Source organism: Bos javanicus, chromosome X (genome assembly GCF_032452875.1).
Source record: "Bos javanicus breed banteng chromosome X, ARS-OSU_banteng_1.0, whole genome shotgun sequence".
Taxonomy (NCBI): domain Eukaryota; kingdom Metazoa; phylum Chordata; class Mammalia; order Artiodactyla; family Bovidae; genus Bos; species Bos javanicus.
This window is the reverse complement of record NC_083897.1, coordinates 5,393,375-5,418,348: the sequence shown is the minus strand read 5'-3', so window position 1 is coordinate 5,418,348 and position 24,974 is coordinate 5,393,375. Positions and strand designations below refer to the sequence as shown.

Below are 24,974 nucleotides of genomic sequence, written 5' to 3'. Positions count from 1 at the left end.
TTCAAAGCTATGAAGGAAATAAAAACGGTGGTAATATAACAGTGTTTGAGGGTGGCACTGGGTGACAAGTTGTACTCAGCGATGATCCCCTGTGAGTGTTCTTTGACTAAAACCTGAATTCGACACCCATGGTGGATTCATGTCAATGTATGGCAAAACCAATACAATATTGTAACGTAATTAGCCTCCAAGTAAAATAAATGAATTTTTAAAAATTAAAAAAATAAACAAACCTGAATTCTAAGGAGGAGGCCACTATAGGACAATTTGGGAGGAAGATTCCCATAAAAATTACTAAGAATATAAAAGTGGGGGAGGGGGCATTTCTTCTGTACAGAAGGCAAGCATTTACTGATTGAGTGTGGACAAGAGGACCAAATTAAAATTCTGCTTCCTTTAAATGAAAAGGATATGCTTAGAAGATGAGAAAACCCAGACAAACCTCACTGCTGCTGCTGCTGCTGACGCTAAGTGGCTTCGGTCGTGTCCGACTCTGTGCGACCCCATAGACGGCAGCTCGTCAAGCTCCACCGTCCCTGGGATTCTCCAGGCAAGAACACTGGAGCGGGTTGCCATTTCCTTCTCCAATGCATGAAAGTGAAAAGTGAAAGTGAAGTGGCTCAGTCGTGGCTGACTCTAAACGACCCCATGGACTGGAGCCTACTAGGCTCCTCCATCCATGGGATTTAACAGGCAAGAGTACTGGAGTGAGGTGCCATTGTCTTCTCCAAGAGAAACCTCACTAATAACCCTTAATTCTGATAATGCTCATTGTATATTATCATGTTAAATATTCACAAAAACCCTGTGGGGTGGTAATTATTCTCTTTGTTAAGATGAAACTAAGGACCATAGGAAAGTTTACCCTAAGCCACACAGCTTTTAACAACAAAGGGACAGAAAACGTAACATGATCAAGAATATCTGTCTGCAATCCACAGCCAACTTCCTATTATTTAAGGGTTGGAGACTGGGATTCTCTAATCAAAGAGAAGAATTAACTATCAGAGTTCCTTGCCAACTCAGAAAAATGAAACTGAACTCCTTGCTAAATAACAGAATGATCATTTCTAGATAGTGAGATTAAGGGTGATTTTTATCTTCTCAATTCAGGCTCTATTCCTTACTGGCTGTGTATCCTTGAGAATGTTGCTAAACATCTCTGTGTTTTGGTTTCCTTATTTGCAAAAGATGGATAATAACAGTACTCACATCATAAGGCTGTTGCAAGGAGTAAATAACATAATGTACATGTTTAAAATAGTGCCAACCTATAAGTACTTAATAAATGCTAATCATTATCATTACCTCAATATAATTTTAATTTGAATTGTTTGAGCATAAGTCCATATGTTCAAAAGCCATTTGTCCATATGTTTAAAAATCATTCGTATTTATCTATGATTTATCTACCCATATCTTTTGCTTATATTTCTATTATTATCTTCTTCATTTGTACGGGCAAAATATGTGTGAATTTTTGCTTCCCTCTTTAGTCTTATATGGTTTATTAAACTGTTGTACAAAGAATATGTATTATTTTTATAAAGAAGAAAAGCGTGGGATCCTAAAACTTGCCAGAAAGACCTTGGAGGACCTTAGCAGAACTTTTCTTGACTCAACTCATTCCTACATGCACCAAAACTCTTCTACTAGCTCTACCATCATCTCAATGGTTTTTTGCTTTGGAGGCCAACCTCCTTTTCAGAGCAAAGGGCAAAGTCTTTACTAGAGCTTTCACAGCCCTATCTACTTTAAAGGCCCATCTGCCACTCTGCTCTACACTCCTGCCATTTTGCTCCCCGGCTAGGTACACACCAACACATCTCTGCCACTCTTCATGCTGCTTCCTTTACCTACAGGAACCTCCTTGCCCCTGCCTTTTTACTGCCACTTGAACTCCTAGCTTCAGGACCCCCTGAAATGGCCCCTCTTCTGCACTGTCCCAGGCACCAGCCCACCCCCTTCATCTACTGGCCATAGCTAATCATCCACTCTCCCATGCTTCCTTAACACTTGTGCTCATCCTTATTACAGCACTGGACAGAGTGAGTTGTCATTGCCCAAGTGTCTGTCTAACCCTTTAGAACGTAAACCAGAACAAGCCATGGGTCTTAGATACCTGAGTCCCCAAGTCTGAACATAATTCCAGGTATATAGTAGGTGCTTACACGCGCTCAGTGAATGCTTAAATGACTAGGGGCTGGAGTGTTTGTCCTATAGCTTCAAGTGGACAGACTAGTTGTTCCTGACCTGGAAAGACACTTGTATGATTTCTCTTGTTTTGTTTGCTTTCTTTGGTAACATGCTATCTCCTCTTAAGTGAATAGTCATGGTCTTGTTAAAAGTTCTGAAAAAAGAATGTACAGAGATAGGAGGAAACAAAGAAAGCATTAATACTCTGGTTTCATGGGTGGGGCAACTTCCCTGGTGGCTCAGATGGTAAAAATTAGGAGACCCGGATTCGATCCCTGGGTCGGAAAGATCCCCTGCAGAAAGAAAGGGTAACCCGCTCCAGCGGTCTTGCCTCGAAAATCCCATCAACAGAGGAGCCTGATGGGCTACAGTCAATGGGGTCGCAACTTCTGATAGGGGAGGAAAAAACCCCGTCTACCTGGGAGTATGTGCTTCTCTGCTAAAGAAGAATGGAGGCAGTCCTGTCACAGCAAGGGATAGGAAATGGGAGTGCCCTAATTGAGCACCTTCCTCACCCCAGGACCTCCATCACATCACCCAGGTCTGCCCTCCGGCCAGAAACCACATCTGCCTCCTTTTCCTACCCCTCAGTTCAGTTCAGTCGTTCACTTATGTCCAACTTTTTGCCACCCCATGGACTGCAGCACACCAGCCTTCCCTGTCAATCACCAACTCCTGGAGTTTACTCAAACCAATGTCTATTGAGTCAGTGATGCCGTCCAACCATCTCATCCTCTGTCGTCCCCGTCTCCTCCTGCCTTCAATTTTTCCCAGCATCTTCCCCAGTCTTTTCAAATGAGTCAGTTCTTCCCATCAAGTGGCCAAAATATTGGATTTTCAGCTTCAACATCAGTCCTTCCAATGAATAGTCAGGACTGATTTCCTTTAGGATTGACTGGTTTGATCTCCTGGCAGTCCAAGGGAATCTCAAGAGTCTTCTCCAATCCCAAGGTTCAAAAGCATCAATTCTTTGGTGCTCAGCTTTCCTTATGGTCCAACTCTCACATCTATACATGACTACTGAAAAACCATAGCTTTGATTAGACGGACCTTCCTATTCCTAAAGTGAAAATGAAAGTGAAAGTGAAGTCACGTCCGACTCTCTGCAACCCCATGGGCTGTAGCCTACTAGGCTCCTCTGTCCATGGGATTTTCTAGGCAAAAGTAGTGGAGTTGGTGGCCATTCCCTTCTCCAGGGAATCTTCCCAACTCAGGGATCGAATACAGGTCTCCCGCACTGCAGACAGACACTTTACCATCTGAGCCACAAGGGAAGATCACAGGCTTTTTTACAGCCAGGGACCCACTGGGGTTTACAAGCCCATTTTAACAAAGGCCACACAGAGACAACATCCTGTCTTCGTTGTCCTTAGTTTGGGCCTGTTGCCCATCTTTTGGGTCCAACACCTCCCTCCTCTGAGAAGCCTTTTCTGAGAAAAAACTTTCAATGCCTTTTGACTCACTTGTTTGAGTTCATGCATTACAGTGTAAAGATGGAATTATTTTACACCGTCAGTGTCCTCCAGCCAAAGATCACAAAAACATGCCTTAGTTGAGTGAGTTCAGTTTACTATTCATTGCAGTAAGGGAGAACACACATCATGGAGGAACCATGTGATGTCTTCCCAAGTATCAGAAAGAACCTGTTACAGAGGCTGGGATTTGGTTAAGTTATTTGGGGAAGTTTTTCCTTCAAGGAAACAGGGGTTTGCTCCAGATTAGATGTCTTTAGGTAGCTGAGGCAATTCTCTGATTGGTATTTGAGTAAATCTTACCTGTAGGGAGAGGAGACTAGACCCAGAATAAAGATGTAATTGGTCAAGAAGTTGTAGACATTCATTTTAGCCAAGAGAGGGGGATGTTTAGTCATATATGACCTTTTTACATTCAGAAAACGAAGATCATGGCATCCGGTCCCATCACTTCATGGGAAATAGATGGGGAAATAGTGGAAACAGTGTCAGACTTTATTTTTGGGGGCTCCAAAATCACTGCAGATTTTGACGGCAGCCATGAAATTAAAAGACGTTTACTCCTTGGAAGGAAAGTTATGTCCAACATAGATACCATATTCAAAAGCAGAGACATTACTTTGCCAACAAAGGTCCATCTAGTCAAGGCTATGGTTTTTCCAGTGGTCATGTATGGATGTGAGAGGTGGACTGTGAAGAAGGCTGAGCGCTGAAGAATTGATGCTTTTGAACTGTGGTGTTGGAGAAGACTCTTGAGAGTCCCTTGGACTGCAAGGAGATCCAACCAGTCCATTCTGAAGGAGATCAGCCCTGTGATTTCTTTGGAAGGAATGATGCTAAAGCTGAAACTCCAGTACTTTGGCCACCTCATGTGAAGTGTTGACTCTTTGGAAAAGACTCTGATGCTGGGAGGGATTGGGGCAGGAAAGAAGGGGAAGACAGAGGATGAGATGGCTGGATGTCATCACTGACTTGATGGACGTGAGTCTGAGTGAACTCCGGGAGTTGGTGATGGACAGGGAGGCCTGGCATGCTGCTATTCATGGGGTCACAAAGAGTCGGACACGACTGAGGGACCGAACTGAACTGTCTCCTTTCAATATGGTCTCAGAGTGACCATGTCTGAGGTTGATGTTCTATCACACTCTTCTATGACAGGTCCAATAGGAACGAAGATGGCCAAAGCTGATGTGTGAAGTATGTTTCAATTGCAGGTTAAAGATCAGGAGATTGGTCCTAGTCCGGGCTCTTCTACTAAATGGCATGACTTTGGGGATGCCAGTTAGCTGCTCTAAACCTTAGTTTCCCCATTTATTTTTTTTTAATCTTTAAAAATTACATTTTTTCTTATTTTTGTTTGTAGATTTTTTTATTAAATTTATTTATTTTAATTGGAGTCAACTACTTTAAAAAAGAATGGTCTTAGATTCCTTATCTAAAGGCCTTTCCAGCCGTGAAACCCTAAGAGAACGCATGTTTCCCTTGCATCTCTTCTGTCTTTATAGAAAATGCTAAAGGGGACTTGGCCACACATCCTTATGTGTGTGCATGCTAAGTTGCTTCAGTTGTGTCCGACTCTGTGTGTCCCTATGGACTATAGCCCCCCAGGTTCCTCTGTCCTTAGAATTCTCCAGGCAAGAATACTGGAAGGGATTGCCATGCCCTCCTCCAGGGAATCTTCCCAACCAAGGGATTAAATCCGGGTCTCTTACATCTCCTACATTGGCAGGCAGGTTCTTTACCACTAGGGCCACCCTGGAAGCCCACACATCCTTACAGGGGGGAATTCATGCATAACAAATGGTGTTATAGGTGAGCGGTTTAAAAATCAACTGAGATTTTAATTTAACACTGTGAGTCATTATTGATCCAAAATTAAGGAGTTCAATGTAAACATTCAGAAGATCTCAAAAAAGAAGAAAGTATAAAATTCATTTCTGGATGAGAAAAGATGTACAAATTTATAATGTTAAAACCAAGAAAAAAGAAAATATTAGAATTTACAACATAAAAAAGAAAAACTACATACTTAGAAACATTCACCAACTTACAAGGCAAAATCAAACTAAAAACACATTTTCAACAAAAGCTCAGTATCCTAAATATAGTTCCATCTTCTTCCATCTACCTCACTCATATTTTCATTGAATGCCACCTATACAGATGATAAAACTGAGGCCTAGAAATGATAACTGTTCCAAGATCACTTAGGGCAGCAAATGTTAAACCAACTAAGACCTCAGATTGGGATTCTGCCTCTTTTTTGCTGTCTTTATAATGAGAATTTTGGATTAGAGATTATTGGCATTGCCTTCCAAATTTAAACCAATGATTTACAGCAACACCATGCTCCATTACCGAGGTGAGACAGAGGAAAAATACAAACACTGAAATTCGTTTGGAACTGAACTGAATGAAAGGGAAAAAAATCCCTCTTTACAGTTATGAGACTTATTAGTATTTTTCCTAAATGTAACATCCAGATGTAACTGGCTATATCTTTTTCAAAAAATATTTTTAGTGCTACAAAACTTTTTTTACAGATTGACTGTAAAAGCAGTTAATTTCTGTATAATTTGCAAAATTACACTTGGGGTCTGGACTAAGTGGATCTTGAGATCAATAAAAAGTCTGGGACTGTTGTCTCTGAAACATCCTAGGAAGGTGGCCCTTTTAAAGTCTGTCATGCTTAGCACTTAGGAGATGACCTGATCCTTTAAAGAAACCTCTCTTTTTTTATTCAGTCTTCAAAGCTTTAAGTGAATTTGTCTGGGTTCATTATACACCTTCTAGCTCCTAACTTCTCCAACACTTCTCAACATTCAGTTCTGACTGCATTCATTTCAATTTGTCTACTCTTTTCCAACTATTTTTCACGAAGTTAAATTGTCCAAATTCTCTTTCTCTTCTTCGGAGGTTTTTAGTACTGCTAACATCTGAGATATACAACATTTTTATGACCCTGTCTCTATTCACATGAGCCATTACCAGGTGGAAATTCCCAGGTGGGAAATTTCTCTCAGTTCACATGGCCCAGGATGCCTTCATAAATACTTTCCTGCACAATTACATAAAGGACACGAGCCTAGAAGACCTCCAGACATGTCAGAACCGTAACGCGTCAAAGAACAAGTAGGCAATTGTGAGCAATTTGACAACCAAGGGCCTTCGCCGTTCATTGGACACAGAGCACGTCAATCCTTGTTTGTCAGCAAATGAGCCCAAAGCTCGTGACGAGGGGTCACGTGCCACCGTTAACTGTTCCGGCCCCGCCCCTCGACTGTGGCCTGGCTCCACTGCCTGAGGCCCGACTTCCGTCGGACGCTTCCGCCATTGGCCGCCTACCCTTCCGGACGTGGGGCCTCCTCTGTGGTCCCTTCCGTGACTGCCTTGGTCCATCTCACTTCCCTCAGCCTCCTCTCAGGGCAGCCACTTCGGGTGCCACCACCTGCGCCATTGCCATCGTCGCGTGCCCGGCTGAGGTAACTGCCGACCGCCATGTCTACCACGGGGGATGGAGATCTGGCCCCTGGCGGGCAGGAAGGCCCTGCAAGTGCGGCAGGGGCCCAGGCCAGAGCCCGTGACGGTGTGGACCGCAACTCCGAGCCTCGCAGGGGTGACTCCATGCCTGAGGCTGAGGCGGGTGGAGTCGTCGGGGCCTCAGGAGGCCCGAGGGAGGTGGCCCTGGAGGGTGGGAACTCTGAGGAAGACTCGGACATCCAGCCGGCCGAGGAGGGGGAGGAAGAGGAGCAGGCGCAGGGCGTGAACCGCATGGTACACTCGCGACACTTCTCCATGACCCGCTACCGCTTAACGGTCCTGACTCAGAGGTACCCGATGCTGAACTTTATGTACAAAAACCACATCCTAGTCCCGCCAGAGGACGACGACGTGTTGGTCCGGCACCAGAACCGGCCACGCTTGTCCAACCTCAGCTCAGCCACTGTGGCTCGGTTCTCTGAGGTCCAGGTGCCCTCAGATGGACCAGCGGAGGGACCGGCGGAGGAAGCCCCGGCTCAGTGGGCAGAACAGGTGGAGGAAGCCCAGGAGGCGGCGGAGGCTGGGGAGGTGCAGGAGGCCGACGAGGCCTGTTTATGGGAGACGGCCACCAAGGAGTCTGAGGAGCACAGCTTGTGGGAGAGGCCACAGGAGCCGGCCGCCCCTGAGAGTGAGCATTCGAGGGGCGGGGGGGAGTTGGGGTGGACGGAGACACTGGCAGCTGCAGGCCGGGTCTGGGGACCAGGGATCCTGAGGAGGGGGAAGGCTCAGACGGTGGGGAGTGGTGGGTACCTCAGAAGGGGAGGCCGGGAGTCAGGGCCTCCTTGAATCGAAGGCCAGAGGGGCCCAGTAGAAGCCCAACTCCATAACGACTTCTTTGGTTTGGGGGGAAAATAAGCTGCCCTCTACCAACCCTGGTAAGAGGTCTGAGATGATCAGTGCCAGTTATGAGCCCACAGGTGAAGGTCAGTGGAGGCAGGTGTTTGAGAGGGAGCTTGAGAGGACATGGAAGAGAACAAGCAAATGACAGACCTCATATTTGGTTCATAGCTTTTAAAAATGTCAAGATTTTTGGAAAGTTGATCCCAAAACATTATGAACTCATACCATTTGAACAAGGAGCACTTGGTCAAAATGAAATATTCAGGGGAATGAGGAACTCAGGAGCTTCCCCATAGAATTTGTTATTGAGGTGAAGCATATTTTGGTGAGAAAGTTCTGACCAAAACATCCAGAATGCATCAGACCAAGAGGATTCTGATCCTGGACCACAAGTAATCAGTAGCACAGGGTGACAGATTTACTAGAAAAGAAGAATAATGTCATTGTGAAAATGAGCAAGCAGCAGCCAAATGAGGGCCATGGAAGTGTTGTATCCTCCAGAAGGAAGGCCCCCAGTTACTCTTTTCTTAGTTGCTTCTTTCCTCCTCCTTCTCCTAAGGGTAGAGTACTGGATATCTTGCCATTCCTTATGAGTTGGGATTTTTTTTTGCATGAATGTCTGGTCCCAAAGTCTATTATTCTTCTCTAAAGAAACAGCTGAATGCCAGGATGAGAACTCCAAAGAAGAGGTGCAGGGCACCAGAAGTGAGGGGAAAGAAAAGAAGTATAACAGAAAACAAGAAGAACCAGAAAAGGATCTGAACCCAGCAAAGGACAGGCCCAGAAAGCCCAGGTATCTGTGTATAGCTTTGAAAATAACCCAGCTATTCCCAGGCATTTACCAATTTTGTTTTTGCTTTTTAATTCTAAGAGTAAATTAAGAAAATGTTTCTTTGAAATTAGTTCAACAACTCAAATTTACCTAATGTTTATAGAACATTCCTGCACCCAGTAATATAAAGAGCATGAAGTGAAATATACTTCGTGGCTTCTCATGTGTTCTTATGAGGTCTTTTGTCCTCTATCTGTAAGACTACCAACAATTTGTAAATGTGTCAGTACCTAAGACCAGTATTTCTTTAGAAAACAGCAACTACAAGCAGCAGCAACTGGGCTGTGCACTAGTTTGGCCTTCATTTCTTGACCACAGAAGTGCAGTCTCCTGCACTAAGAGAACACACCTTTTAGAATGTAACTACTTACGAATAGCAAGCAGTTCAGAATTTCAAGTAGGACCATTTAGTGATTAATAGTGAAATATTTCTTCAGTTGTAGATTTGTGTATTTACATGACAGTCAAAAGAAACAGTCATAGGATGACTGTTGTTTATCACTGAGTTGGTAGTGAAGGTATATATCTTGTCTTTAATTATTAAACATTTTCTCACTGGTTTTCATAGTGATGTGTTTCATAATAACAGCCTCTTTCTCATATGGTAGATATGGAAACCGAGGGTATGGGAGGGTAAGGGAGTATCATCTGTGGAGTGAGCACAGGCTTTTAAGGTAGAAAGGGTGATTTTAGTCCCAGACTAGCCTCTCAAAGGAAGGGGGAAAAGAAAAGCATTTATGGTGTTGGGCAAGAGGGAGACAAGGTTGGTAGGATCACATGATTGAAGCTATCGGGTTATACATGCACCCGGTATCCAGGGTGAAGGTTACAAGAGTAAAATGGGTTTTTCTTCTCTCCTTGTTGAGATACAACCCTCGATGCAGCAGATATACATAAGGCTGACTGTTTTCTTAGATTTAGAAAGTTTCTGGTGCTGACTGATGCTGTATAATCATTCATTTTCTCTCATTTCTTCCTGCAGTTTGGAAGACTAGAAAGAAGACAGAGAAAGAGGAAAGGATCCATTGTTCGCTATTTTTAGATTTTTCAGAAGCCCATGGGAATATTGTTAACATTGATTTCCTTCCCAAATCCATCCCCCAAACAGCAACTGTCTAATAATAATATCTAATAAAAAATCCAATCTCTAATTGGGTTTTATCTTTCATAGATATATTTGACAGCATTTGTTCTAGTTAAAACTAAGTTTTAAAGTAGTAAACTGAAATGTAGATAGATTTATGTATATAAATAATCCTGATTTAAATCTCTTTAAAAATGAGAAGCCGTTTTACATCATTGGAAGGCATCATCACATTCCAACATTTGATAAGCCTGTTGTAAATTCTTTTATTGCAGCCCAAAAAAAATTTTCTATTGAAAACAGTTTTGTAAAGACAGAAATAGAGGTCAAGGCTTTAGATCTGAACTTGTTTACTGTACTAGTCACTAGCCATGTGTGGCTACTGAGCATTGAAAATGTGGCTAATCTGAGTTGAAATGTGCTACAAATGTAAAAAATGGTGTAAAGTCTCTTTAATAACTAATTGCACATTGAAATGATAATCTAGTATTAACTATAGCATTAAAATTATTTTCTCCAGTTTCTTTTTACTTTTTCAAAAATGTATTTAGTGCTACACGTGTGCTTTCTCTAGTGCACAGGTTCTCACTGAGATGGCTTCTCTTGTGGAGCATGAGCTGTAGGGCAAACGGGCTTCAGAGCTGGGCACATGGGCTTAGTTGCCCCTCAGCATGTGGGATCTTCCTGTACCAGGGATTGAACCTGTGTCCCCTGCACTGCAAGGTGGATTCTTAACCACTAGACCACCATGGATGCCCTCTTTTTACATTTTAGATGTGGCTACAAGAACATTTAAAATTACTCAAGACTGGTGTTATATGTGTATTTCATAGTACTGCTGGGTGCTTTTGAAGGAAACCTGAGGGATGGCCCAGCTTGCCTGGAGGCCAGATGGTGCTGCTGAGCCTGAGCCCAGATGCTGATTTGGAGCACTGGTTCTCAAAGTTTGGCCCTTAAAATAGCATTATTAGCATCACCCACGAACTCTTAGGCTCCACTCAAGACCTGTGAATCAGAAACTGGGAGTGGGGCCCAATAGTCTCTGTTTTAACAAGCCCTCCAGGGGATTCTGATGCAGCCAAGGTTTGAGAAGCACTGGTTGACAGCCACAGGGGGAGAAGTTGAGACCTACCTATGGTGACCAGCCTTCATTCACTGCCTTGGGGCTGCTGGAGGTAAATTGAACAGGACAGTAGGGGCTGGACTGGCAAGGAAATTAGGATTCACAGGCGCTGAGACTGAGAGAGGCTGTGGATAGGGGATGGCACCAGAAAAATATCCAAGGGACAGAGCTGTTTCCAGAAAGTCACGGACATGATACTGGGTATATGAAGTCTAAGAGAAGCTTCACTCAGCAGGAATGGATAGTAGATACATACAGAGTTGCCTGTGAGGATGTATGTATATGCAAGCATACAGAAAGGCATGCAATGGAAAGATAAACCACATTTAGGATGGTGGTTGCCTCTTGGGGAAAGACAAGGACAGCGATCCTATTGGGGAGGGATACATAGTGGGCTTCAACTCTATCTCTAATTTACATTTCTTAAACTGAGTGGTGGGTAAATAGTGTTTGTAGTAGTATTCTTCATAATTTTGTGCAGATCGGAAATATGTCACAATAAGTAAAAATAAAAAGAGAAAAGGAAGAAAATGTAGTTAATATTTGAACTCTGTTTAAGGTAATAAAAAGATAAAGTTGTAGATGACCAGAGTAGAGGATCAGAGAAGGGGAAGGGCCTGGGGGTTTGAGACTAGACGGGCTCATTTCTGCAATTACTTCAGGCTTCCTAGGTATCTGAAACATGGTCTAGCTGGAATATACTTTGTTCCCACCGGCTTGGCTCCTGACCTTGTAGGTAACTGATAACATACTGTCATGTTCTGTGGTGGCATGTCTTCTATTCTAACTGTGTGCACATGCAAATACACACACTACATCCACCTATTCCATCAAAACCAACCCCTGCACTGAACCTTTAAATGGCTGGGACCTTAAGGGTTTTATCTATCTTTCTTTCCCAAAGCCCTAGGCAATGAATTTTCCTCTTCGTAGGTATTTAATGTCAATTAAAGCGAAGTAAACTTAGGATCCACACAACATTTTTTTTGGTCACGAGTGTTGACATTTTAAAATGTGTTATATTATTCCTTATGGCTAGAACCACATGGTGAGACAGAAGGCAAAGCACTCCCTGTCTCCATTATTTCAACTGAAAGGGCAGGTCAACTAGTACAATTTGAGGCCCTTCTACCTAGTTCTGATTTGTTAGTATTTCTGCAGTGCTAGTTGTTAAAACAGTATTGCTTCCAGGCCCAGGCAGAGATATCTCTGTCTTGAGCTCTATGCTCTAGAGGGCCACTTTGGTCCTCTTCCAGCCACACCCCTCCCGCCAGGGCCAGGAGCCCAGCCCATGGGAACAAGGGCTTTGTCCCTGCTAGCCCATGCTCCAGGTACCTGGCAGCCCTGAACAGTCCCTAGCCTGCTTCCAGGGCCCGTGTGCTCCTCTTAGACCTGTCCTGGGGAGGGCTGACTGCACTCACTGCTGGGGTGGGTGCTCCCAGGCCCAAGGAGGGGTTGTAGGCCCAGAAGGGGATGCGGCCTGGCCTAGGAGCCAGGGAATGGGTGGGGGAAGGGAAGGAGGGCAGCTCTTCCCACGCCATCAGGGCAGAACTTAGAGGAGTCTGAGAATACTAAATCCCAACCTGGCCTTTCAGCTCTTTAGGAAGGTACATTTGTCGTGGAAGGGGATACAAGTTATTTAATGGTTTATCATTTGATTTGAACATTTCAAACATTTTTAGACATGTGGATCCCCAACTGAAATCTTTTTCTGAACCTTGCAAATAGGACAAATGTTTCAGGCAAGCCAGATTAAATATCTGCTCTATCACCCCTTTCCCTTTTTACTCCATGTTACACCTATTCCTGAGCATACTGGGCGTCATGCTTCTGAAAATGTTTTTTAAAATGTACTTATTTTTTAATTGAAGTATAAATGCTTTACACTATTTTGTTGTTTTCTGTCAGACATCAACATGAACCAGCCATAGGTATACATTTGTCCCCTCCCTCTTGAACCTCCCTCCCCATCCCACCCCTCAAGGTTGATACAGAGCCCCTGTTTGAGTTCCCCAAGTTATATAGCAAATTGCCAGTGGCTATCTATTTTACTTATAGCAATTAAGTTTCCATGTTACTCTCTCCATACATCTCACCCTCTCCTCCCACCCTCCCATGTCCATAAGTCTGTTCTCTATGTCTTTCTCTCCACTGCTGCCCTGCAAATAAATTCATTGGTACCATCTTTCTAGTTTCCATATATATGTGTTAGTATACAATATTTATCTTACTCCTGACGTACTACACTCTGTATAATAAGCTCTAGGTTCATCTACCTCTTTAGAACTGACTTAAATACATTCCTTTTTAGGGCTGAGTAATATTCCATTGTATATATGTACCACGGCTCCTTTATTTCTTCATCTTTTGATGGACATCTAGGTTGCTTCCATGTTCTAGCCATTGTAAAGAGTACTGCAAGGAACATTGGGGTACGTGTGTCTTTTTCAATTTTTATTTCCTCAGGGTATATGCCTAGGAGTGGGATTGCTGGGTCATATGGTGGTTTTATTGCTAGTTTTTTTAAGGAATCTCCATACCATCTTCCATAGTGGCTGTATCAATTTACATTCGCACCAACATTGCAAGAGGGTTCCCTTTTCTCAACACCCTCTCCATCAATTACTGTTTGTTGACTTTTTAATGATGGGCATTCTGACTGGTGTGAGGCAAGATCTCATTATAGTTTTGATCTTCATTTGTCTAATAAAGAGCCTCTTGATGAAAATGAAATAGGAGACTAAAAAAGCTGGCCTAAAACTCAACATTGAAAAAACTAAGATCGTGGCATCAAGTCCCATCACTTCACAGTAAATAGATAGGGAAATAATGGAAACAGTGAGAAACTTTATTTTGAGGGGCTCCAAAATCACTGCAGATGATGACTGCAGCCATGATATTAAAAGACGCTTGCTCCTTGGAAGAAAAGCTATGACAAACTTAGACAGCATATTAAATAGCAGAGACATTACTTTGCCGACAAAGGTCCGTATAGTCCAAGCCATGGTTCTTCCAATAGTCATGTATGGATGTTAGAGTTGGCCCATAAGGAAACTGAGCACTGGGGGGAGGAGCTAAGATGGCGGAGGAGTAGGACGGGGACAACACTTTCTCCCCCACAAATTCAACAAAAGAACATTTAAACACTAAGTAAATTCCACAAAACATCTTCTGCATGCGGGCAGAGGACATTAGGCACCCAGAAAAGCAACCCATGTCTTCGAAAAAGGTAGGAAAAAATATATAAGACAAAAAAAGAGACAAAAGAGGGAGGGACAGAGCTCTGTCCTGGGAAGGGAGTCTTAAAAAGACAGAAGTTTCCAAACACGAGGAAACCTTCTCACTGCCAAATCTGTGCCAAGCCTTGGAAGCACAGAGGGCAACATAACAGGGAGGAAAAATAAACAAACAATTAAAACCCACAGATTACGAACCCTACGGTAATTCCCTCAGCGGAGAAGCAGTGCAGACACCTGCATCCGCCATTAGCAAGCGGGGGCTGGGCAGGGAGGCACGGCGCCAGGTGCATCGTTTAGAATAAGCATCTGGCCTGAATACCCCGAGCGCTATCTCAGCAAAATAATTTGGGCTAGCAATCCAGACTGTGAGATATCTACCACGCGAAAAGCCAGCCGTAACCTAAGACATCGCCAGGCCCGCGCACAGAACAAAGGACTGTACAGAGATAGCCAGCTGCAGACCGTCCCCTTCTGGTGACAGGCAGCCAGAGCCAAAAGGGGGAATCGCAGCCCCAGAGAGACATTATCTACAAAACTGTAAGCACGCTTTTTTGCTAACTAAAACTTCCTGGGGGTCTGGACGGTCAACATCCGCCTAAGAAGGTATGCCAGTTGTACACCTAGATAACCGAGCAGCACGGAGACGATAAGTCACAGCAATCGCGCTCGCCAAACACCACATCACCTGAGCTGCTTGGACCTGGGAAGGGCACAAAACGCTGGCCCAACTGAGTCTGCACCTCTGAGAACTACCCAAGTGCCTGAACCTGAGCAGCTTAGACCTGGGAGCTGCAAGCAGCCCAGGGCCAGCCACGGATGGTTCCTGGCAGAGCAACCTAGAGCCTGAGCAGTGTGGGCATGGAGGCTACACGTGCCGACAGCAGAGGCAGGCTCAGTGTGGCTGAGGCACTGCGAGCACACGCCAGTGTTATTTGTTTGCAGCGTCCCTCCCTCCCCCAGCGCAACTGAACAAGTGAGCCTAAAAAAAAAAAAAAAAAGTGTCCCCCACCGTCCCCTTTGTGTCAGGGCAGAAACCAGACACTGAAGAGACCAGCAAACAGAAGAAGCTATAACAGAGGGAACCGCCTTGGAAGCTACAGGAAATAGATTAAAACCCTGTGGTTAGAACTGAATACATAGGAAGGGGCATATAGATCTTGAGAAATATAAGTCGGACCAAGGAACTAGCCGAAAATGAACTGACACCACAATACCCAAAACAAAACCAGAGAAAGTCCTAGATATATTTTTACTATTTTTATGATCATTCTTTCCTTTTTTTTTAATTTTTAAAAAGAATTTTAAGTCCTCTATTATTCCTTTAATTTTCACTTTTATAACCTACTATTACTTTGCAAAAAAAAAAAAGAAAAAAAAGACCCTATTTTTTTTAAAAGCAAACTTCATATATATATTTTTTATAATTTTTGTGACCTTGTTTTTTTTTTCTTCTTTTCTTTAGCATTGTATTTTTGAAATTCCAAACTCTACTCTAGACTTTTAATTTTAGCTTTTTGGTATTTGTTATCAATTTTATACCTATATATATATGTTTTTTTATAATTTTTGTGACTTTTATTTTCTCTCTTTCTTTCTCTTCTTCTTTTATATAACATTGTATATCTGAAATTCCAAACTCTACTCTAGATTTTTAATTTATGCTTTTTGGTATTTGTTATCAATTTTGTACCTATATTTTCTTTATAATTTTTGCGACTTGGTTTGTTTGTTTTTTCTCTCTTTCTTTTTCTTCTTCTTTTTTCTTTAACATTGTATTTTGGAAATTCCAGACTCTAGATTTTTAACTTTTGCTTTTTGGTATTTGTTATCAATTTTGAACCTATATTTTCTTTATAATTTTTGCGACTTGGTTTGTTTTTGTTTGTTTGTTTTTTTCTCTCTCTCTCTTTTTCTTCTTTTTTTTAACATTCTGTTTTTGAAATTCCAGACTGTACTCTATATTTTTAACTTTTGCTTTTTGGTATTTGTTATCAATTTTGTACCTATATTTTTTTATAATTTTTGTGACTTTGTTTTTTTTTTTCACTCTATTTCTTTTCCTTCTTCTTTTCTCTAACATTGTATTTTTGAAATTCCAAACTCTACTCTAGATTTTTAATTTTTGCTTTTATGTATTTGTTACCAATCTTGTACCTTTAAGAACCCAATCTTCAGTACCCATTTTTCACTAGGGAGCGAGATTACTGGCTTGACTGCTCTCTCCCTCTTTGGACTCTCCTTTTTCTCCACCAGGTCACCTGTGTCTCCTCCCTAATCCCTCTCTACTCTATGCAACTCTGTGAATTTCTGTGTGTTCCAGACGGTGGAGAACACTTAGGGAACTGATTACTGGCTGGATCTGTCTCCCTCCTTTTCATTCCCACTTTTATCCTCCTGGCCACCTCTGTCTCCTTCCTCCTTCTACTCTTCTCTTCTCTGTATAATTCCTTGAACATCCTGAGCGGTCCAGTTGTGGAGTGCACATAAGGAAGTGATTACTGGCTAGCCTGCTCTCTCCTCTAATGATTGCACCTCATCTCATTCGGGTCAGCTCTAACTCCCTCCTCCCTCTTCTCTTCTCCATGTAACGCTGTGAACCTCTCTGGTGGCCTTCACGGTGGAGAAACTTTTCATCTTTAACCTAGATGTTTTATCAATGGTGCCGTATAGAAGGAGAAGTTTTGAAACTACTGTAAAAATAAGACCGATAACTAGAAGCAGGAGGCTTAAGTCCAACCCCTAACTCCAGGGAACTCCTGACTCCAGGGAACATTAATAGACAGGAGCTCATCAAATGCCTCCATTCCTACACTGAAACCAAGCACCACACAAGGGCCAACAAGTTCCAGGGCAAGACATACCAAGGAAATTCTCCAGCAACACAGGAACACAGCCCTGAGCTCCAAGATACAGGCTGCCCAAAGTAAACCCCGAAACCATAGACATCTCATACCTCATTACTGGACACTTCATTGCACTCCAGAGAGAAGAAATACAGTTCCACCCACCAGAACACCGACAGAAGCTTCCCTAACCAAGAAACCTTGAGAAGCCACCTGTACAACCCCACACACAGCGAGGAAACGCCACAATAAAGAAAACCACAAACTGCCAGAATACAGAAAGGAGCCCCCAAACTCAGCAATTTAAACAAGATGAAGAGACAGAGGAATATCCAGCAGGTAAATGAACAGGATAAATGCCCACCAAACCAAACAAAAGAGGAAGAGATAGGGAATCTACCTGATAAAGAATTCCGAATAATGATAGCGAAATTGATGCAAAATCTTGAAATCAAAATGCAATCACAGATAAATAGCCTGGAGACAAGGATTGAGAAGATGCAAGAAAGGTTTAACAAGGACCTAGAAGAAATAAAAAAGAGTCAATATATAATGAATAATTCAATAAATGAAATCAAAAAAACTATGGAGGCAACAAATAGTAGAATAACAGAGGCAGAAGATAGGATTAGTGAATTAGAAGATAGAATGGTAGACATAAATGAATCAGAGAGGAAAAAAGAAAAACGAATTAAAATAAATGAAGACAATCTCAGAGACCTCCAGGACAATATTAAATGCTACAACATTCGAATCATAGGGGTCCCAGAAGAAGAAGACAAAAAGAAAGACCATGAGAAAATACTTGAGGAGATAATAGTTGAAAACTTCCCTAGAATAGGGAAAGAAATAATCACTCAAGTCCAAGAAACCCAGAGAGTCCCAAACAGGATAAACCCAAGGCAAAACACCCCGAGACACATATTAATCAAATTAACAAAGATCAAACACAAAGAACAAATATTAAAAGCAGCAAGGGAAAAACAACAAATAACACACAAGGGAATTCCCATAAGGATAACAGCTGATCTTTCAATAGAAACTCTCCAAGCCAGGAGAGAATGGCAAGACATACTTAAAGCGATGAAAGAAAATAACCTACAGCCCAGATTATTGTACCCAGCAAGGATCTCATTCAAATATGAAGGAGAAATCAAAAGCTTTACAGACAAGCAAAAGCTGAGAGAATTCAGCACCACCAAACCAGCTCTCCAACAAATACTAAAGGATATTCTCTAGACAGGAAACACAAAAATGGTGTATAAATTCGAACCCAAAACAATAAAGTAAATGGCAATGGGATCATACTTATCAATAATTACCTTAAACGTAAATGGATTGAATGCCCTAACCAAAAGACAAAGACTGGCTGAATGGATACAAAAACAATACCCCTATATATGGTGTCTACAAGAGACCCACCTCAAAACAGGGGACACATACAGACTGAAAGTGAAGGGCTGGAAAAAGATTTCCCATGCAAATAGGGACCAAAAGAAAGCAGGAGTAGCAATACTCATATCAGACAAAATAGACTTTAAAACAAAGGCTGTGAAGAGAGACAAAGACGGTCACTACATAATGATCAAAGGATCAATCCAAGAAGATATAACAATTATAAATATATATGCACCCAACACGGGAGCACCACAATATGGAAGGCAAATGCTAACAAGTATGAAAGGAGAAATTAACAATAACACAATAATAGTGGGAGACTTTAATACCCCACTCACACCTATGGATAGATCAACTAAACAGAAAATTAACAAGGAAACACAAACTTTAAACGATACAATAGACCAGTTAGACCTAATTGATATCTATAGGACATTTCATCCCAAAACAATGAATTTCACCTTTTTCTCAAGTGCACATGGAACCTTCTCCAGGATAGATCACATCCTGGGCCATAAATCTAGCCTTGGTAAATTCAAAAAATTGAAATCATTCCAAGCATCGTTTCTGACCATATTGCAGTAAGATTAGGTCTCAATTACAGAAGAACAACTATTAAAAATTCCAACATATGGAGGCTGAACAACACGCTGCTGAATAACCAACAAATCACAGAAGAAAAAAAAATTTGCATAGAAACGAATGAAAATGAAAACACAACAACCCAAAACCTATGGGACACTGTAAAAGCAGTCCTAAGTGGAAAGTTCACTGCAATACAGGCATACCTCAAGAAACAAGAAAAAAGTCAAATAAATAACCTAACTCTACACCTAAAGCAACTAGAAAAGGAAGAAATGAAGAACCCCAGGGTTAGCAGAAGGAAAGAACTCTTAAAAATTAGGGCAGAAATAAATGCAAAAGAAACAAAAGAGACCATAGCAAAAATCAACAAAGCCAAAAGCTGGTTCTTTGAAAGGATAAATAAAATTGACAAACCATTAGCCAGACTCATCAATAAACAAAGGGAGAAAAATCAAATCAATAAAATTAGAAATGAAAATGGAAAGATCACAACAGACAACACAGAAATACAAAGGATCATAAGAGACTACTATCGGCAATTATATGCCAATAAAATGGACAACGTGGAAGAAATGGACAAATTCTTAGAAAAGTACAAATTTCCAAAACTGAACCAGGAAGAAATAGAAAATCTTAACAGACCCATCACAAACACAGAAGTTGAAACTGTAATCAAAAATCTTTCAGCAAACAAAAGCCCAGGACCAGACGGCTTCACAGCTGAATTCTACCAAAAATTTAGAGAAGAGCTAACACCTATCCTACTCAAACTCTTCCAGAAAATTGCAGAGGAAGGTAACCTTCCAAACTCATTCTATGAGGCCACCATCACCCTAATACCAAAACCTGACAAAGATCCCACAAAAAAAGAAAACTACAGGCCAATATCACTGATGAACATAGATGCAAAAATCCTTAACAAAATTCTAGCAATCGGAATCCAACAACACAGTAAAAAGATCATACACCATGACCAAGTGGGCTTTATCCCAGGGATGCAAGGATTCCTCAATATCCGCAAATCAATCAATGTAATACACCACATTCACAAATTGAAAAATAAAAACCATATGATTATCTCAATAGATGCAGAGAAAGCCTTTGACAAAATTCAACATCCATTTATGATAAAAACTCTCCAGAAAGCAGGAATAGAAGGAACATACCTCAACATAATAAAAGCTATATATGACAAACCCACAGCAAACATTATCCTCAATGGTGAAAAATTGAAAGCATTTCCTCTAAAGTCAGGAACAAGACAAGGGTGCCCACTTTCACCATTACTATTCAACATAGTTTTGGAAGTTTTGGCCACAGCAATCAGAGCAGAAAAAGAAATAAAAGGAATCCAAATTGGAAAAGAAAAAGTAAAACTCTCACTATTTGCAGATGACATGATCCTCTACATAGAAAACCCTAAAGACTCCACCAGAAAATTACTGGAACTAATCAATGATTATAGTAAAGTTGCAGGATATAAAATCAACACACAGAAATCCCTTGCATTCCTATACACTAATAATGAGAAAACAGAAAGAGAAATTAAGGAAACAATTCCATTCATCATTGCAATGGAAAGAATAAAATACTTAGGAATATATCTACCTAAAGAAACTAAAGACCTATACATAGAAAACTATAAAACACTGGTGAAAGAAATCAAAGAGGACACTAATAGATGGAGAAATATACCATGTTCATGCATTGGAAGAATCAATATAGTGAAAATGAGTATACTACCCAAAGCAATTTATAGATTCAATGCAATCCCTATCAAGCTACCAATGGTATTCTTCACAGAACTAGAACAAATAATTTCACAATTTGTATGGAAATACAAAAAACCTCGAATAGCCAAAGCTATCTTGAGAAAGAAGAATGGAACTGGAGGAATCAACCTGCCTGACTTCAGGCTCTACTACAAAGCCACAGACATCAAGACAGTATGGTACTGGCACAAAGACAGAAATATAGATCAATGGAACAAAACAGAAAGCCCAGAGATAAATCCACGCACATATGGACACCTTATCTTTGACAAAGGAGGCAAGAATATACAATGGATTAAAGACAATCTCTTTAACAAGTGGTGCTGGGAAAACTGGTCAACCACTTGTAAAAGAATGAAACTAGAACACTTTCTAACACCATACACAAAAATAAATTCAAAATGGATTAAAGATCTAAATGTAAGACCAGAAACTATAAAACTCCTAGAGGAGAACATAGGCAAAACACTCTCTGACATAAATCACAGCAGGATCCTCTATGACCCACCTCCCAGAATATTGGAAATAAAAGCAAAAATAATGAAATGGGACCTAATTAAACTTAAAAGCTTCTGCACAACAAAGGAAACTATAAGCAAGGTGAAAAGGCAGCCTTCAGAATGGGAGAAAATAATAGCAAATGAAGCAACTGACAAACACCTAATCTCAAAAATATACAAGCAACTCCTACAGCTCAAGTCCAGAAAAATAAATGACCCAATCAAAAAATGGTCCAAAAAACTAAATAGACATTTCCCCAAAGAAGACATACAGATGGCTAACAAACACATGAAAAGATGCTGAACATCACTCATTATTAGAGAAATGCAAATCAAAACCACTATGAGGTACCATTTCACGCCAGTCAGAATGGCTGCGATCCAAAAGTCTACAAGCAATAAATGCTGGAGAGGGTGTGGAGAAAAGGGAACCCTCTTACACTGTTGGTGGGAATGCAAACTAGTACAGCCCCTACGGAGAACAGTGTGGAGATTCCTTAAAAAACTGGAAATAGAACTGCCTTATGACCCAGCAATCCCACTGCTGGGCATACACACTGAGGAAACCAGAATTGAAAGAGACACGTGTACCCCAATGTTCATCACAGCACTGTTTATAATAGCCAGAACATGGAAGCAACCTAGATGTCCATCAGCAGATGAATGGATAAGAAAGCAGTAGTACATATACACAATGGAGTATTACTCAGCCATTAAAAAGAAAACATTTGAATCAGTTCTAATGAGGTGGATGAAACTGGAGCCTATTATACAGAGTGAAGTAAGCCAGAAAGAAAAACACCAATACAGTATACTAACGCATATATATGAAATTTAGAAATATGGTAACAATAACCCTGTATATGAGACAGCAAAAGAGACACTGATGTATAGAACAGTCTTTTGGACTCTGTGGGAGAGGGAGAGGGTGAGGTGATTTGGGAGAATGGCATTGAAATATGTATAATATCATATATGAAATGAGTCACCAGTCCAGGTTCGATGCACAATACTGGATGCTTGGGGCTGGTGATCTGCGACGACCCAGAGGGATGGTATGGGGAGGGAGGGGGGACGAGGGTTCAGGATGGGGAACACGTGTATGCCTGTGGCGGATTCATTTCCATATATGGCAGAACCAATACAATATTGTAAAGTTTAAAAATAAAATAAAATTTAAAAAAAGAAGAAGAAGAAGCTGAGCACTGAAGAATTGATGCTTTTGAACTGTGGTGCTGGAGAACTCTCATTGAGAGCCCTTGAACTGCAAGGAGATCCAATCAATCAATCCCAAAGCAAGTAAGTCCTGAATACTCATTGGAAGGGCTGAGGCTGAAGCTGAAGCTCCAATACTTTGGCTACCTGATGCAAAGAACTGAGTCCTTAGAAAAGACCCTGAGGAGAAGGGGACAACAGAGGATGAGATGGTTGGATGGCATCACCAACTTGATGAGCGTGAATTTGAGCAAGTGCTGGGAATTGGTGCTGGACAGGGAAGCCTGGCATGCTGCAGTCCACGGGGTCGCAAGCAATCGAACACGACTCAGTGAGTGAGCCAAATAATGAGTGATGTTGAGCATCTTTTCATGTGTTTGTTAGCTATGAATATGTCTTCTTTGGAGAAATGCCTGTTTAGGTCTTTTCCCCACTTTTTAATTGGATTATTTGTTTTTCTGGTATTGAATTGTATGAGCTACTTGTATATTTGGAAATTGCTCCTTTGTCAGTTGTTTCATTTGCTATTATTGTCTCCCATTCTGAGGGTTGACTTTTCACCTTGGTTATAGTTTTCTTTGCTGTGCAAAAAGTTTTAAGTTTAATTAGTTTTCAGTTGTTTACCTTTGTTTTTATTTCCATTGCTGTAGGACCCTGCTTTGATTTCTGTCATCCATTGTTCTACCTATGTTTTCCTCTAAGAGTTTTATAATTGCTGGTCTTACATTTAGGTCTTTAATCCACTTTCAGTTTACCTTTGTGTATGGTGTTAGGAAATGCTCTAATTCTATTCTTTTACATGTAACTATCCAGTTTTCCCAGCACCACTTATTGAAGAGGCTATCTTTGCTCCATTGTATATTCTTGCCTCCTTTGTCAAAAAGAAGGTACCCATAAGTGCAGGGGTTATTTCTGGGCTCTCTATTTTGTTCCATTTGTCTGTATCTATGTTTTTGTGCCAGTACCATACTGTTTTCATGACTGTAGCTTTGTTGTATAATCTGAAGTCAGGACGGCTGATTCCTCCAGCTCCATGCTTCTTTTTCAAGACTGCTTTGGCTATTTGGGGTCTTTTGTGTCTTCATATGAATTGTGAAAAAATTCGAGTTCTGTTGAAATAGCCATTGGTATTGTTATAGGGATTGCATTCAATCTGTAGATTGCATTTTGTACCATAGTCATTTTCACAATATTGATTCCTCCAACCCAGGAACCTGGAATATCTCTCCATCTGTTCATGTCATCTTTGCTTTCTTTCATCAGTGTCTTAAAATTTTCTGTTATACAGTTCTTTTGTCTCCTTATGTAGGTTTATTCCTAGATATTTTATGCTTTTTGTTGCAATGGTGAATGGAAATGATTCCTTAATTTCTCTTTCTGATTTCTCATTGTTAGTATACAGGAATGTAAGTGATTTTGTATCCCGTGACTTTGCAAAATTCACTGATTATCTCTAGTAATTTTCTGATACTATCTTTAGGGTTGTATGTGTGTAGTATCATGTCATCTGCAATCAGTGAGGCTTTACTTCTTCTTTTCCCATCCAGATTACTTTTATTTCTTTTTCTTCTCTGATTGGCATAACCAGGACTTCAAAACTATGTTGCATGATAGGAGAGTGAGCACCCTTGTCTTGTTCCTGATCTTAGAGGGAATGCTTTCAGTTTTTCCCCATTGAGAACGTTTGCTGTGGGCTTGTCATATATGGACTTTTCTATGTTGAGGTAGCTTCCTTCTATGCCCATTTTTTCGAGTGTTAATCACAAGTACGTCCTGAATTTTGTCAAACGCTTTTTCTGCATCTATTATATGGTTTTTTTCTTTCAATTTGTTAATAGGCTGTATCACACTGGTTTGCATATATTGAAGAATTCTTTCATCCCTGGAATAAACTCAACTTGATCATGGTGTATGACCTGGTTAATGTGTTATTGAATTCTGTTTGGTAGAATTTTGTTGAGAATTTTTGCATCCATGTTCATCAGTGATACTGGCCTGTAATTCCAAAAATGCCTCATTCTAATAGCCCATCTTGCTATAGTACTTGGATCTAGTCCCTAGTCCAGACTGGAGTAGAAATACGAACCATCTTGCCCCCTCCACTGCACTATGCTCCACTGCTCCCTCTCTTTGATTCCTAGGTGTTTATATACAAAACTTCAATACCACCTCTTCCCCATACAAATACCCACCTGGAAGCCATCAGCTTGCTCAGGCACACCTAAGTGGAGGCCCTTTATGCCCTGCACCAACTCTTAAGAACATTTCATTTCTCTGAAAACCTTCAGGTCTGAATTGTCAATATCCTGTTTGATTGCCCTCCCCATGACAGACT

General features: G+C 41.2%; 1 protein-coding gene across 2 annotated transcripts in view; it reads left to right on the top strand.

Moving 5' to 3' along the window:
• Nucleotides 1-6,915: 6,915 nt before the first annotated feature.
• The window catches only part of LOC133242470 (cancer/testis antigen family 47 member B1-like), a 41,329-nt gene continuing 23,270 nt past the window's right edge, over nucleotides 6,916-24,974 (top strand). Inside the window, exons 1-3 of one of the 2 annotated variants that reach the window (XM_061408641.1) lie at nucleotides 6,916-7,836; nucleotides 8,700-8,841; nucleotides 9,863-10,493. In XM_061408641.1, the coding sequence (XP_061264625.1) occupies nucleotides 7,167-7,836; nucleotides 8,700-8,841; nucleotides 9,863-9,875 (825 nt within the window). In that variant the 5' untranslated portion in view covers nucleotides 6,916-7,166 and the 3' untranslated portion in view covers nucleotides 9,876-10,493. Of the gene's footprint in view, nucleotides 7,837-8,699; nucleotides 8,842-9,862; nucleotides 10,494-24,974 lie in introns of those variants that run through there. The other variant, XM_061408640.1, reaches the window with a different exon arrangement.